This window comes from Heliangelus exortis, chromosome 3, assembly GCF_036169615.1.
Source record: "Heliangelus exortis chromosome 3, bHelExo1.hap1, whole genome shotgun sequence".
Taxonomy (NCBI): Eukaryota; Metazoa; Chordata; class Aves; order Apodiformes; family Trochilidae; genus Heliangelus; species Heliangelus exortis.
Genome location: NC_092424.1, coordinates 93,197,980 through 93,213,552, shown reverse-complemented (window position 1 = coordinate 93,213,552; position 15,573 = coordinate 93,197,980). Strand labels below are relative to the sequence as shown.

Below are 15,573 nucleotides of genomic sequence, written 5' to 3'. Positions count from 1 at the left end.
AGTGAAAAGTGGCATGTCTGTAACCTCCAAAGACTGTTCAGAGTGGATGCCCAGGGGCAATCCTCCCAGTTTTGCTCACACTGGTAAGTGCAGCCTGAAATAAGATAAAGCTGAAAACTTAAGAGTAGCACAGACTTTTTTTTTTTTTTTTTTTTTTTTTTTGAGAATTCAGTCCTATGAGGAACTCAGATTTTATGCATTCTGCTGTTGGAAGGTGAATGCTGAATGAACTGGAAGAAATGAGAGTCCAATCTAAACACTGAGACATGGAACTGCTTTAGTTCCTGTATTAATAATTTCAATACACAAACTTGGGCAAGGCATTTAAGATTTCCTCTTTATTTTTTTTTCATGAAGAGTATGAAAAGTATATGTATGAAGAGTATAATAGTTAGTATGGTAGCAAATGCCATCAATATAATACAAAGACTTATTTAAATATTATTTGTCTGTAGCAATCAAATTCTCACAAAATAAAGGAAAAAATAATTTAAGTAAACTACATTAAAGAAAATCCATTTGATGAAATTACTTCTCCATCTTTTAGTATGTTTAAAAAAAAGAAGCCAAACACACTATCTTGAATCAAGTTCGTATATATATGTATGGAACTCTCTAGAACAAAATTACGCAAATTAGTCATTTAGTTAAGTATTTTTAGATATTTGTCTTCTGAAAGACAAATGAAGCAAAGGCTTGGACGGAAAAATTCTTTGTAAAATTATGACAAAATTAAATTAGCCTTTTTCTTATACAAATACTACTAATTGATAACAATTTGGTAAAATACTCTTTTTAAAAGGAACATTTTATTTTAAAACAAAAACATGCATGCACTTATTGTGTCATCTTAGTTACTTGCAAAATGGATGAGGTTTTGAATAATTTAATTAATGCAATGTTCCCTGTTTTACTTTATTCTCTCTTCCTTGTCTTCAGTGATTGCATGTGTCTGATGTGAATCAAGGGGAAGCCATAATTTAACTACCACAGTCAGGAAAAGAAGTAAAATGGCCTAGAAATGATCTTTCAGAAAATAAAATGAAATTATTCCTCTGGCTTCAAGCCTCTTCTCAATAAGAGCATACTCTGATTTCAGTCTTTTAAAGTTCCCTCCTGGGGGGAGACACTTAATCCTACAGCTAGCAATTACCTTTCTTATGTAGCTCCAGGCAGTAGTTTGAGCTCTATGACTTTTCTGGTAAGTCTCAATTATAAACTAATTCACACCTGATTGTTATTGCTAGCTGTGAATATGTTCTCTAAAGACTGAAGGTAAATTCACAGATAGAGTGGAAAAAAAAAAAAAAAAAAAAAAAAAGAATCTGCAAAGTTATGCTGATCTACACTTGTTGAATATCAAACATATTATGCCTTGTAGACACTTGTTTTCATTATTATTACTTGGTTTTAATTTGGAGCCATTTTTATTTGTCCTGTCTGAGCAACTATACTATATATAAAGTGTGTGTTCACTTTCTATTTCACATTGGAGTCCAGCTGTAAGAAATTTCTACAGCATAGAAATTCTCATAAACCCTAAAAAATCTTCCAACTCTTTCCTATTGAATGTGGATATTGAAGGTCTTGTTTTACAGTTTAGCCAAGATTATGAAAACATTTTTTATATACATCAGATACCAGAGCTAGGATTAAATTTGTATATGTACAGAAACAGAGATAACAAGAACAGTTAAGGAACAATATGACATAAAATTATAGTTATTTCATTATAGAATCCCTGTAAGTGTAGAAAAAAAAGCATGCTTAGTCATATTCATGGACTATGGAAAAGATGTGCATACAGAGAAAAGATCTCATCTGGTCTTGTGACAGTGATATACACAGCGTATTAAAGTTTAGCATTAACACAGATCAGCTTTTTATGGGCAGATGTCTTCCTTAAAAATACATCATTGCTTTATACTAATACTCTATTTATTAATTTACATTTCTGATTCTTTCTAAGTAAAAATAGATCCAAAGCATCAAGTCAGGGATAACAGTATGTATCTTCAAAAGGCTTCCTGTACTCATTCCAACAGCTTCTGAAGTAGTCATGTTGTAGTGTTACCACTCTACCTCAATACTTCAGCAGTACTACTTTAAGCAAGAACAGAAAATTCAATGAAGCTGTATCTTGAGGGTTTATCTATCTATTTCTAAACCATTTCATAGAAACTGAATCATCCCCTTTCTCTGTATGCAAAATTCAGACATTTTGTATTTAAAAAAAGTAGTGAGAGAAGAGTATTTAACATAATGGGCAATGCAAGTAGGAGTTGCACCAAAACTAAGTAGTTTAGATATCCATGCTAAACTTTTGATATCCTCATTGGCGAAGACAGATGATACTTTCAGAGTAAGGTAGCTGTCCTAACACAAAATCTTATCATGAATCAGCCCTTGGAAGTGTGTGACTGTTTATCTCTAGTGTAACACTGAGAGCCTGAAGAGATTATTCATATTAGTTTATTTTTATGGAACAAATTTTATTATATGTCATGCCATCTCCAGAAGAAAGTAAAGTTCTTCCCCTTTTTTCTATCAAATCATTGCTCTAGACTTACTCAACTATCAGATATTTGCATACACATATTTCAGTTTTAATGTCTCAAAAGCAGTGACCTGGATAACAGCAATGAGGCACTAATCATCTCTTGACAAATATGTGACCAGTGACTACAGAGAAGGACAGGTAGGCTTATTAGGAGGGGTCTGGAGAACAGGTCTTATGAGGAGAGGCTGAGGAAACTGGAGCTGTTAAGCCAGGAGAAGAGGAGGTTGAGAGAAGACCTCATTGCTCTCTACAACTACCTCAAAGGAAATTTTAGCGAGGTGGCTGTTGGCCTCTTTTCCCTAGTAACTTAGCAACAGGACAAGAGGAAATTGTTTTAAGTTGTGCCAGGGGAGATTCAGATTACATATTAGAAAAATTTCTTCACTGAAAGAATGGTGAAGCATTTGAACTGGTTGCCCAGGGAGGTGGTGAAGCTGCAGTCCCTGGGGGTATTAAAAAAATGGGTAGATGTGTAACTTTGGGACATGATTTAGTATTTTAGGTGATGCGGGACTGATGGTTGGACTTGACAATCTTGAAGGTCCTTCCTAACCATGAGGATTCTATGATTCTATATGACAGCCCTACCAGCATCACCATCAGATCCTGATATTTTCACCATCAGGAGGAACTGAGTAAAAATAAATAATGAATTCTACAGTTTTTCTAAAAATATTCAGAATAGGAATCTTTCTCAAAGAAGCAAAAAAGAGATTACTTTTGATTTAATCAAACAAGTTACAATTACAGTTATTGTTGTGTAATCAAGTTTATTATAAGCTGACTTCCAGATAGATTTTGCATTGAATTGTCTATGGATTAATAACAAATTTGCTCAACGCCTACAAAAAAACCACTATGAGAACATATAAAGCTGCATTTGTAATAGTGGCAGCTCTTGGGCTCTATTTCTAGCCTTGAGGCTAAATGCACATTCTCTTGTATATCTTTACTACAGAAGTATCAGTAGAGTATGGCATTTCATGATATACTTCTTTTAATGCCACTTGGAAATAGAAAAAGGATAACAGTTCATTAGCAACCTCTAGATGGAAATCAGAATCTATTTGGGAATCAAGCTCTAATGTTAGTCAGTCCTTTTGAAGGGCCCATATAATAAAAACATTGAATCAAATCTTGTATATCTCTCATTTTCTTACTGACACTACTGCTACCTCCAGAGGATGCTGTAAGGGAATGATGAAAGAGGGAAAAATAAAGTTAATAAGTCCAAAAGTTAAAAGTTTTAAACCAGTAGATTATTCTGAAATAATATAGAATTTTCCTTTGCTGGAGATACAAAAACTTAAATATTTCATATATGAACAATCAGTTAGCTTGTAAGCAATTCTCAGACCATTAAATAAACAGTGAGTGTTTAGGATGAGTAGAGTAGGCTTCACTGTACCCAAGTCTTTAGTATTTTCTAGTTATTATTATATATGTGTGACTGTATTTTTTTTTTATATGGATATGGGATGCTTCTGATACAAACTGTCTGAAGTCCTGCTGTATATTTAAAGAGCGTGGTTTAGGTTAAAAACTTGACTCTGTATTCGTAATATATGACCAAAAAGTAACCATTTGCTGATTATCTAGACAGACATTTCAAGTAGAGCTGTTAGTTCACATGGACAGCCTAAAGCTAAAAGGTTCATCCTGAATGCTGTCCGAGCACTGAATAGTCAAATATCAGATGGGCATCAATGACTTCACCCTTCTCTGGAGCAGAAGTTGTGATATTCTACCTCTGACATAGTAGTATGCTTTTATGTTGTCTTGCGTGGGACCTATTGCCACCCAAGAGTTTCTGAGCTCTGATCTTTTCGATGTATTGCACCAGTGGTGAAAGATACAGAAATAAATCTGAGGGACTAATGAGGCAAGAAAAAAGCTTTAAATCTCAAATTTACACAGTACTGTGACATTTACACACAGTAGCTCAATAACATGTTTACCATGGGAAACTAAACCAGTGTATACACTGAACATCCCCAATCTGGGAACTAATTTGTAATTTTTTTTTTTTCTTGGAAGGTTTTTAAGAGTAGAGTTAGCATTAATAAAATTGCTTTAGAAACTAACTGCTACAATTTCTAAGCAGACTGTAAAAATTCCATGATTCATTTCTATCACAGTGGTTAAAATTTCACCTAAAGGAGCCACTTCCAGTACAGTTTCAACAAGCACAGTACTGAAATAATTTTCTAGACACAACACTTCAACTATGATGTTTCCTTTTCCATTTTGATAATTTTTTACTGCTTGATGGTATGTTTATTTAAGGCAAGATTTGCCAGATCAGATTTACTGATGGTCAGACATGCTACACATTCATAGGTTTATAATGTGGGAGTACTCACAAAGGGTCTGCTTCAATCAACTCTACTGACACACTACAGACTCTTCATTAAAACAGGGTTTGGATCAGTCTATTGCCATTTTATTGCAATTATTCCACAGTGTATATACTTTGAAGAAAAAAGAAAGAAAGAGAGAAAGGAATACCTGTAATGTATATCCTGGCTCACACTGAAATGACAAAACATCATTCACCATATATCTATCTCCTGATTTGATCCCATTGTTAGGAATTACTGGTTCTGGACAGGCAGCAAGGCCTACAGCTGAGGAAAGTAAAGACAAAGATTGAAAAAAACATAGATAAGCAGATAACAGCTCTTCACTGATATTCTCTGCTCTGATGAATTCTTCCCACAGCATTGGGTTTTTAAGAAAATATTTCAACATTAAACTCAATTTTTGTTTAAAATGCATTTTCAGAACTGCCCCACAAAACATAAATGGTATGACTGAAACACAAAGATTATAAGATTATACACTGTGATTGTACCAATTACTATGTCATGTTGCTACCACACACTGTGCCATTTTATTGTCTTTAACCAATATGGTAATTCTACTACATTAAATAGTCTTTTATTTTCCTTTTCTTTTCTTTTTTTCTTTTTATTTTTTTCTTACCCTTCTGAAGGCAATAGATAGAAAAAGAGGGAATATACTTTATGCATATTCTCTCTTTTCAACAACAGATAAGCAGAACTACTGTTCTCAGTTTTCAGTACAACTGAAAATTGAATATCATCTCTGCTCAGTAAGCAAAAATGCTCCAAATGAACAAGACAGCTTAGATACTGCTGCACAGATTAAATAATTCAATGTTTTTAAGAATTTCCTTGCCAACAGAAGGACCAGCAGAATTAGCAGGGTTATGGCATGATGATAGAATGACATTCCCGTTATAAAATTAAAAACTTTCTTTGAAGTCAAAAAGCAATTTAAAACAAGTAATCTTGATCATGAAGTCAATTAATTAGGGAAAGTCAGCACTGAAACAGAAATATGCAACAGCTATAGTGCATTAAAGTATGATGTGTAGAAGCCAGAACAGAATGGAAATTTTTTTCACAATGTGTGAGAACAGATCTCTTGTATTTATTAGCACAAAATTCTATAAAAAAACAGACAAAAACAATACTTTCCTGAATGTGATACTGTGTGTTTTTCAGTTCATTTGTATTTTAAAATAACTGTCTAAACAATACAACTCTCACTGTCTTCTTATGAAATCTAACCCCTTTGGTGAAAGTAAGTGCAACTTGACAGTTTGTTTAGTACAGAAATTACATGAGATTTGGCTGTACTCTGATATCTGACATTTTGGGGTCTGTTTTTCCAGATGGTTCATCATGAAACAATATCTCATATTATTCACTGAGACTCTTGTCTTTCTACAGAAATAAAATTTCCTTTAAGATGATGCTGTTTATAAATTTTGTTCCAGACAAGGTTTAAACTTCATGCCCTAAACCTTTATGGATCTACTTTTCATCAGTCAAATAAAAATGCCTTGCAAATCCTAAATACAAACAAGAGTTTTGGTTTTCCCACTTCACCCCCTTCCAGTAAGTTTTTTTGCAGCTCAGGTTGAGGCTTAGGTAAATAAATTTTTCCTAATGGAGCAGGCAGAAGTTTGAAATGCCCTGATACTTCTATCTGAAATTAAGACTGCTGAGCCATTTATTTTCTTTCCTGGAAATAGTTCCATAGTCCTGTATATTCCATTCTATCTATATTTTTTCCATGTCCTGTGTTCTTGTCTCTTAGGATTTTTCACTTTTTTTTTCAGGAATGAGCAGTGATAACTGGGCACAGCTGCCTTCCACATCAATGACCAGCTGGAGTCCATGGAGCTCCACCTGGGGAGAGATGAGGAGGTGACCAAGAGCTCATGGGTCAAGGTTTAAGGGAAGGCAGGGGCAGGGAAGGCAGGGGCAGGTGATATTATAGCAGGATCTGCTGCAGGCCACCTGGCCAGGAAGACCAAATGAATGAGATCCTCTATAGATCTATAGTAAATGATTCACATTCACAAGCCCTGGTCCTCATGGGGGATTTTTAACAACTATGCTATTTATTACAGAGACAATACAGCAAAGCATCAGCAGTCCAGGAGGTTACTACGATGCACTGATGACCAAGTAGTAAATGAACCAACAACAAGAAAAGGTGCTGTGCTGCACTTTATTCTCACCAGCAAGGACAGGCTGGTGGACAATGTGAAGCTTAAGGGCTACCCTGGTAGTGACCACAAAATCATGGAATTTTTGATCTCTAGGGCAACAAGGAAGGTGTGCAGTAACCTCACTACCCTAGACTTCAGGAGAGCAAACTTTGGCCTCTTAGGGCTCTGATTGGTAGGGTACCATGGTATAAAGCTCTGGAGGGAAACGCAGACCAATAAAGCTGGGCACTATTCAAGGATCATCTTCTCCAAGCACAGGAGCAAAGCATCCAGTTAAAGAGGAAGGCAGACAAGAATGCCAAGATGCCTGAGTGGATGAACAGGGAGCTCTCAAACACACTTAGATGTAAACATAAAGCCTACAGAGGATGGAAGCAAGGGCAGGTAGTCTAGGAGGAGATGAAAGAAATTGTCTGACCAGGTCAGAAAAGCTAAATCCTGGATAGAATCAAGGGCAACAAGGAAAGCTTCTATTGGTACCTCAGTGATAAAAGAAAGACTAGGGAAAATGTGGGCTCTCTCTCCAGAAGGAAACAGGAGACGTGGTCATTTGGGATATGGAGAAGGCTCAGGTAGTCAGTGATTTTTATGGCTTAGTCTTCACTTTGACCTTCACAGAGGACAAAGGCAGGGACTGGGAGAAGGAAGATCCACTCACTGTAGGATTATACTGTAGGATGCCCCCTCTCTGGAAGAGTTCAAGGGCATATTGGACAGGGCTTTGAGCAACCTGGTCTACTGGGAGGTGTCCCTGTCCATGCAAGAACTAGATGACCTTTAAGGTCCCTTCCAACCCAAATATTCTATGATTCTACAATAATGGCAAGACATTGTAATGCTGAGTGACAGCTATCAAGCTATGAACTGCAGTCTTCAAAACAGTAATGCAAGAGTTATTAAACTAAATAATTTTTAATTAGTATATAAAGAATTATTTAATAGTTACAAGCTAAAGGATCTCCCATAAGTAATTTGTGTACTGGAATGTATAATTTAGGAAAATATCTAAATGCACTTTAAAAATCTTCTGGAACTTCTACCAGAGAATTTACAAATTTTGGTGTTCTGCTTCCAAATGACGTTATGATGACTTCATGTATGGAGGAACTTCATTATGTGGAACTATAATGTTCCAAATAGGCATGAGGATATCATTATTAACTTCAATGGGTTTGGGTTTTCTGTACTTTCCTAGTACCATTCTGTTGGTCAGCCACTTCATATTCTAGAATACCAGAAATGTATCCATGACTGGAAAATTTCTTTGAGTATAAGAAGAAATAGCCAAGATCTACATCCACACAAACTGTCTGTTTGCTCCAGCATTAAGTGAAGAGTAGTATCTTATTTCAATAATTCAAACCACAGTTTGTGGGCTATTGTTTACTAAGTTGAGAATCCAGTGTTCAGACACAACTTAGCTGAATTGAACCAAGCCTTACTTCCGCATCTTCTTACCCTTCTAACTCTTGAATAGAAAATAATTTTTTAGAAACTCACCATTTTTAAATAACTAAGCAACAAAAAAAGACATTGTGACTAAAGTGCTTATGGATAGCAATGTATTTGATGATTCCTCTGAATACAAATTTCAGGTTCAAGTCCTGCCTTCAAGAAGTTTGTATTTTGGGGGAACTCAGCATTCCTGGGTGCTGAGAGTTACAGGTCTGCAGTCGCAGATCTCTATGAATAAAGGTATTTTTGCAGATTTTTCTGACTCACAAGAAATTTTATAATAGTGACTGCATTGAAATACCAATAGCGTGCTTGTTCTATAGCTCTTTCTATCAGTTAAATAGCACACAGAATTTAAATAGACTATGATCAAAAGCAAATCTTCAAAGTAATTTTCTGTGCAACTGTTAGATAAGGTATTACACTATGTATTTTATCTTTAACATATTCTAATATCCTGGCAAAAACTTTTTCTTTCTGCTAGGTGCTTATACTCTGTATAATATTTTATATATACTATTTCTTTGGTGTGAGGATACAATTTTTAATATAGAATATCCTACCAGAATATCACAGAAGACTACACAAAACCCACTCATAGTTGACTTTATTTTATATGCCTGACATAAAGACACAATATTACCTTCCCAGAAGCAAAGACAAAGCTGGAAACTGAGTCAAACATTATTGTGAATCCTTACCCTCACCATTCTAATCATTACATAACACTAGCTTAATTTAGTTAGATAACTAGTTTATTTAGAACTGGTCAAAAATTTTAAGAATGCTTGAGGGAAAGCAAACAAATTCTGGTATCTGGGGACAAACTAGAAAACTTCAATATTCAGAGACTCTGAAACACATTAAACTAGCTTGCATATGAACAGTCACTAATAAAGGGAAAACATGTTAAATGTCAAGTCCAAGCAACCACCAAAAAAAGGGCAAGGATTGCTTAGTGTATGCTCTTCAGAGCTCAGATTCTGCAATGCAGTACAAGAGAGAACACATCAATGTCAAGAATGGTAATTCCCTCACTGACCTGCTTCCACTTACTGCCTGCTAAATACTTTCTTGGCTCTGGTGTGGCACAAGGCAAATCTCTCTCACTGCCATAATTATATACATGCCTTCAATTACCTCAAATTCTGTGCAAACGTCACTGCTATTGCTGACAGAAAACCAAATCCTTGCTGGTGTATCTGACAGTATGAATAGCCATTAGTGTCCATTTCAGAAAGCTGCAAACTGAACAATGTAAGAATTTCCTGACAGCTTGCTCAAAAGTCATACGGGTTTATTTTTTTAATTCCTGCCCCTACATGGCTAACTGAAACATATTATTCTTTATTACATTAAAAACATCAAACTGTAGTGAACTGGGTTTTTTCCATTTTGATGATGCTGTATATCAAAACCAAAGCCATCCCTCCCAAAACTTCATGCTTCAGCCACCAGCCTACAAAATGCATTTATCTCAATGAATTACTGCAGGAGGGGTCAGATTCATGTCAGCACCTAGCAGAGTTGCATAGGTATACTGATAGGATCAGGACCTGCTAAAATAAAAATGGCATATTTATGATTCATACCTGCTTTTAAAAAGGGAAAAGAAAAGATTGCTGCATTGGAGAACCACAGTAAAAAACAAACTGCATGAAAGATCTTAACCTGAACCTACAAAAAAAAAAAATATGCTATTAGAAGAACACCTTCTTCACTGTTAGTTTGATTTTTATTTTTGACTTCACTAAAGATCTTTCTGATAGAGAACTACTACAAAAGATAGTCACTGTTCTCTGTTCTCTTGTCCCCTTACCAGTGTATCCATTATTTCAGCTCCTGAGAATCTTTAACGATTGAAAACATCCAGTACAGAAGTTCCAGAAAAGGAGACAGTAATTAAAAGTAAGATTATCTCCCCACACATATTATATTATCTTGGTATAGTGGTAAAACAAAAGCTTACAAAATGAATGATGCTGACATATGCCATATGTCCTAATTCATGGTAATAAGGCTAGATGACAGTATTAAAAGATTGATTGCGTAAAACAGGATTTTAACTGAAATATTTGAATTCTAAGTGCTATATTTAGATATTTTTACACATATACTTCTACATATTTGTAGCCTAAACCTACATATCTATTCATTGTATATTCAGTTCTTACTAAAATAGATCTGACTCCAATGGAGAGGTTCAAGTAGAATGTTGTATGAGCTCACACTAATTGTTTCCAGACTTTTTAAAAATTTGTTTGGATATTAAGAAAATATTGAAACTACTGTTATTAATGAGATTTTAAGACCGAGCTTGAAACATCAGTCCATGCTCATATCATGTTTAACTCTCTGATGGAAAGCTAAAAGGCTTGCATTTTTGGGGGAGTTTTTCTTCTACATGAATGTTTCTGTCTGTCCATAGGTAGAACACCATTGAAAGACTCATCTGCATCTCCCTGGCTGAAGTGCTATGCAGGAGACTTGAAAATACATAAATACACATTAATTCTAGTTTGCTTGTGTAATAATTTTGTTGACACTTATTACTCCTATTTATTTTTCTTTTGTTTTCCAAAAGTAAGAAACAGTTTTTCAGCTCATATAGCATGGCATAATTTTGTTGGTTTTAAAATGAATCTACACTGATACCAGCTCTTACTTATCAACAATATTTCCCAGCAATTTTGTGCTCTCTCTTCCTCTCTCTAATGTAGTGTGTGCCCTCAGCTTGCTTTCTGATAAGGAAATGAAAGGGATGTTATATCAATCTTTCCAGAAATATGTAATTTATCTTAGGAATACTATTTTTTTTCATACGTCACTGAATTTCCTCTTGTTGTGACTACATAAAATATAGGTACTACAATAAAGAGCAGAATCTACGACAAAGGAGGGGACCAGAATCCACTGTGTTTCCTCTGTCTTCAGTGAAGACAAACTGAAAGATGACAACGGAGTAGATACCTCCGAAGCAGCTACTGTCAACTTACAAAAAGGGAGAAGGTACTGGTTAACTACAACAATTTGAACATACATTGCCACTACTCAGAGGAATATCCTGATCACAGAGGTACACAGAGAATTTCAGCAAAGGAGACAAACTCCTTTGTTCACATCTATAATTCTATTCTATAATTCTTAAAAACACGCAAATAATAACTGAAAACCTACTGATATACCTACTTAAGTAACGTGACCAATTGCCTACACCCTACAATCATTCAAGTCGAGCTTTGTCTTCTAAATAAATGTGTAAACAAAGGTCCCTGCTGTCGCAGCAGTAGTGTATTCTTTATACATCTGAACTTGAATGACTGACCATTTTTTCTGGTAATTAGAATCCTGCTGCATCTTCTGTGTTGATATTGAAGGCCTCTACTATTGCTACTCAGACATCCAAATTTCTTTTAAAAAGATGAAAAAAATTAAAGTGAGGCCTTTTATACTATAACTGAATGTTATAGCTGCAAAGCATTTTGTTTAGAAAGATTATTAATTTAGCCCTCCTTTTTCTTTGCTTTTGTCAAAAGCATTTGATGTTCCAACACAGTATTCCATGTTCAATGTTTTTTTCCCAGATGTCAAACATTTTTGTGTTTGCTTTAGTAAGACAATCTCTCAACAAAAGGCCGCTTTTATTCCAATTTAGGTGACTAAATGATCATAGATATACTTCAGAATTCATAGTCAAACATCAGCAATATCAAAATCTTACTACATTGGAAAATATTTCTCTGTTTTCTTGATCTAAAATGTGACTACTCAATATAAAGTAGTAAATTCTTGCTGGGAAGTTTTCTGTAATCAGAGGCACACAGAGATGTAAAATACTCCTGCTAGCCCTGAAGGGACCATACAGCCACTTTCCTGCCAGACTGTCAGTAGAAAAGTAAACTAAGCTCTAAATACTGATGTATCTACTTGGACCAGCACTGCATTGAATATCTGAAAAGCCCTGGCATTGAAGTATTGGAACTGCTGAAGTCAATAGATGCTTTAACAAAGCACAGTTGTAGAACTGGAAATTATGAGACAAACAAAAGCATAAATCCAAGTGACCCTGCGTGCACCCGAATACTTTTTAGTCATTAACAGAACGTATTTTTTTCAGGAGTCATAGGCATAATAAAACATAAGACTATCTTGTGGATTATGTTTAGATAAAATATGTTATGAGACGAAAGTCTAGTATTTTAAAATTCTGTTCATATTTATATTTTATACAATTTTCAATCTCAGTCCTAGATAGTGTTTATCAAAGCTCATCCATGTATTTAGTTACTTATATGTATTCAGTAAAAAGATTAACACTATAACATTTTGACCGTAATATTGGAATGAATTTAATAAAAAAAAACCCTCAGTTTAAATGAAAATTTGTGAATGCCCTTTATAAGAAAATATTCATATTCAAAAATTAAAGATTATTTACTTTTTGACCTCCATCAAAGCATTCATCAGACTGTGAACTCATCATCCCATTATATTTTTAAAGACTAGAATATTCTTAGCAATAACTTTGTCCAGTTAAAAGCATCATTATGCAAGCAAATGTGCTGAACTGACTATTATCCTGTAGTATTCAAAAGTTTTGACAGAGGTTTTAAAGGACTGGATAAGTGAAACAGGTCTATAAAATAAGGGGCTACATTTGTGGGTTTGGAGTTTCTTCGACACCAACCATCCCCCATTGGCAGGCCCAATGCTGGATCCAGGACAGGTGATTTTCTGTTACCTCTCTTTTCGTCTCCTACTCTCTCTCTCTTTACTAAAATCATTTCAGTAACCACATCTTTTCCCAGGTTAATACTCTTGTATTGTGGTTTTTGTGATCTAAATATTCAGCCTTTGTGATTGTGCCTGAACATACATAATGGTTGAAGTATCAGTTTTTGTGCTTTTATTCATTCTATAGCTCTAATAAAATCTTGTGTTCAGGTGCAGGGGTAGCAGGATGGTCCCAGGGGGCCACCATTGGTTACTCTGAAAGGGTAAACTTTCCCTCAAAGGGAAACCCAGGCCTGGGAGGTAGAATATCCTTTACCTGTCACCTGGGTCAAGTCAGAGGACATAACAGAGGCAATAATACAAACATGCAGGTTTGGATTGAATACAATCATGTGAGGTAATCCAATAACCTTAAGGTTTTAGGACCAAGCTGCTCACAAGACATATATAAAGTTAATATATAGCACAATTTGCCATTAAAATTCTTAGATTGTTCTGTTCATAAGGCCAGTGATTTAATAAGTTAACTGTAGTGTTTTCTTCCAGGTCTGAGATTGCAATGGTTTTGTTTGCCTTTTTTTCTTGTTTTGCAATTACAGCAATATCTTCTGAGGGAAAAGAATTTGAGGGAAAGAAAAGAACAGCAATGAATACATATATATGCACGCATGAATAGGAAAATAAAATATTATCTGTTCTGGTTTCATTTATTTCCAAGCAGTGAAATTAACTTTCTTTTTTTTAACTCAATTTCTGAACTAAGCTGAACTAAGTTGAAAAAATGCCACAAAATAATAAACCCTGCATTTTTAAAATGTTATTCTGAATTGCCACATTGATTTGTTATGTGCTGATCATTTGTGAAAGCTGCTATTCAGCAATTTCATATGTCACTTCAGTTAGTATTTCAGTTTAATAGATTTCACTTCTATCAGGTTCATGCTGAGTAGAATTTGGCAGTCAGGGAAGAAAAAATAAAATAAAAAACCTAAACCAAAATAAAAAAAAAAAAACCAAAAAACAAACCAAAAAACCCAAAGAACAATAGAAATTCTCTCATTTTCTATACGCATTCTTTTTCCTTAGAAATTTTCAAAAAGTGAGCAGTCTTACTTTTGTATTCCAGGTGAAATCCAGCTGCTGCCACACTAATGTCTGAATGAAAATGCAGGTAAAGTTGATTGGAGGTGCTATTCAGTAATGCTGGCACAGTTGTACCTGAAAAAATAAAGGTTATGGAATAAATTTTAGCATGCTGATCTGTCACGGTTTTATATTGAAAAGACATAACTATGACTGAACCAGACAGTCTCATTTTTTGCTCACTATGTGCATGGAAATCTCAAACATTCTGTTATGTTCTGCCTTATTTCCTCATGAAGATTCAAGAAAATTTTGATTATAAGTCATAGTACTAAGAGGCTATGTAAGCACATTCAAACAAATTCTTATCTTCCTTTTTTCTACACATAGAACATGTAGAATAGCCTGCACTACTAACAGAGCACTCCAGATTTTTTTAATGTGTCCACTCCACACCTTCTTCCTGCAATAATATTTTAACCAATTATAATTCTGAGAACATGACAGGAAATAACTGCAACACATCTAAAAAAAAAAAAAAGAAAACAAAGAAACAGAAAAAACAACAAAAATATCCATACTAGCTTTATCTATTTCAAATGACCATAACAACATCGTGCGCCACTGACTTCAGCACGTGCAACACAAGCTGATCGCTAACCCTGGACACATTCTTTGTCACTAGCATTGCTAAGTCTGACACAGCATTTTCTTTGCTGACACGTGACTACTATGTAACTCAAATTCTACAGTCTAATGATGGAACATCTCCTGAGGCTGAATATTGCATCATTTTTCTGATTACCGTCAAAGACAATATCAAGTGGCTAATGAATATAAATGGTGGCTACATAAGAAATCACTTTCTGTGAGGCATTCGCTGTAGTAAACGTGAGTTGTCTCGGTATGAGTTTGAAACCAGGGCTTAAAAAGAAATGATGGAAATATTTGTCTTCAAAAGTCTACAGTCTAAACTAATGGTAAATACTTTTAAAACTAAAACTTTATCAAGCAAAATCTTGATATAAATGGTGAGGAGCTGAAAGATGACAAGTCATCTTTTACTATTGGCATGGAAGTTCCAAGCATGGAAATTCATAGGGAGTATTGAGTGTTTACATCACACAATGCCTAATGGATTACATAACATAGTGAAACAACTTCCCGGAGGGAGGGTTTTTACAGTATCCATAAG

At 34.9% G+C, this 15,573-nt stretch overlaps 1 protein-coding gene across 1 annotated transcript in view; it reads right to left on the bottom strand.

Annotated features, from left to right (window-relative positions):
* The window catches only part of CSMD1 (CUB and Sushi multiple domains 1), a 956,173-nt gene that overhangs the window by 107,230 nt on the left and 833,370 nt on the right, over positions 1-15,573 (bottom strand). Inside the window, exons 37-38 of the mRNA XM_071741767.1 lie at positions 14,409-14,513; positions 5,069-5,187 (exon numbers count right to left, since the gene is read on the bottom strand). Coding sequence (XP_071597868.1) covers positions 5,069-5,187; positions 14,409-14,513 — 224 coding nt within the window. The remainder of the gene's footprint in view (positions 1-5,068; positions 5,188-14,408; positions 14,514-15,573) is intronic.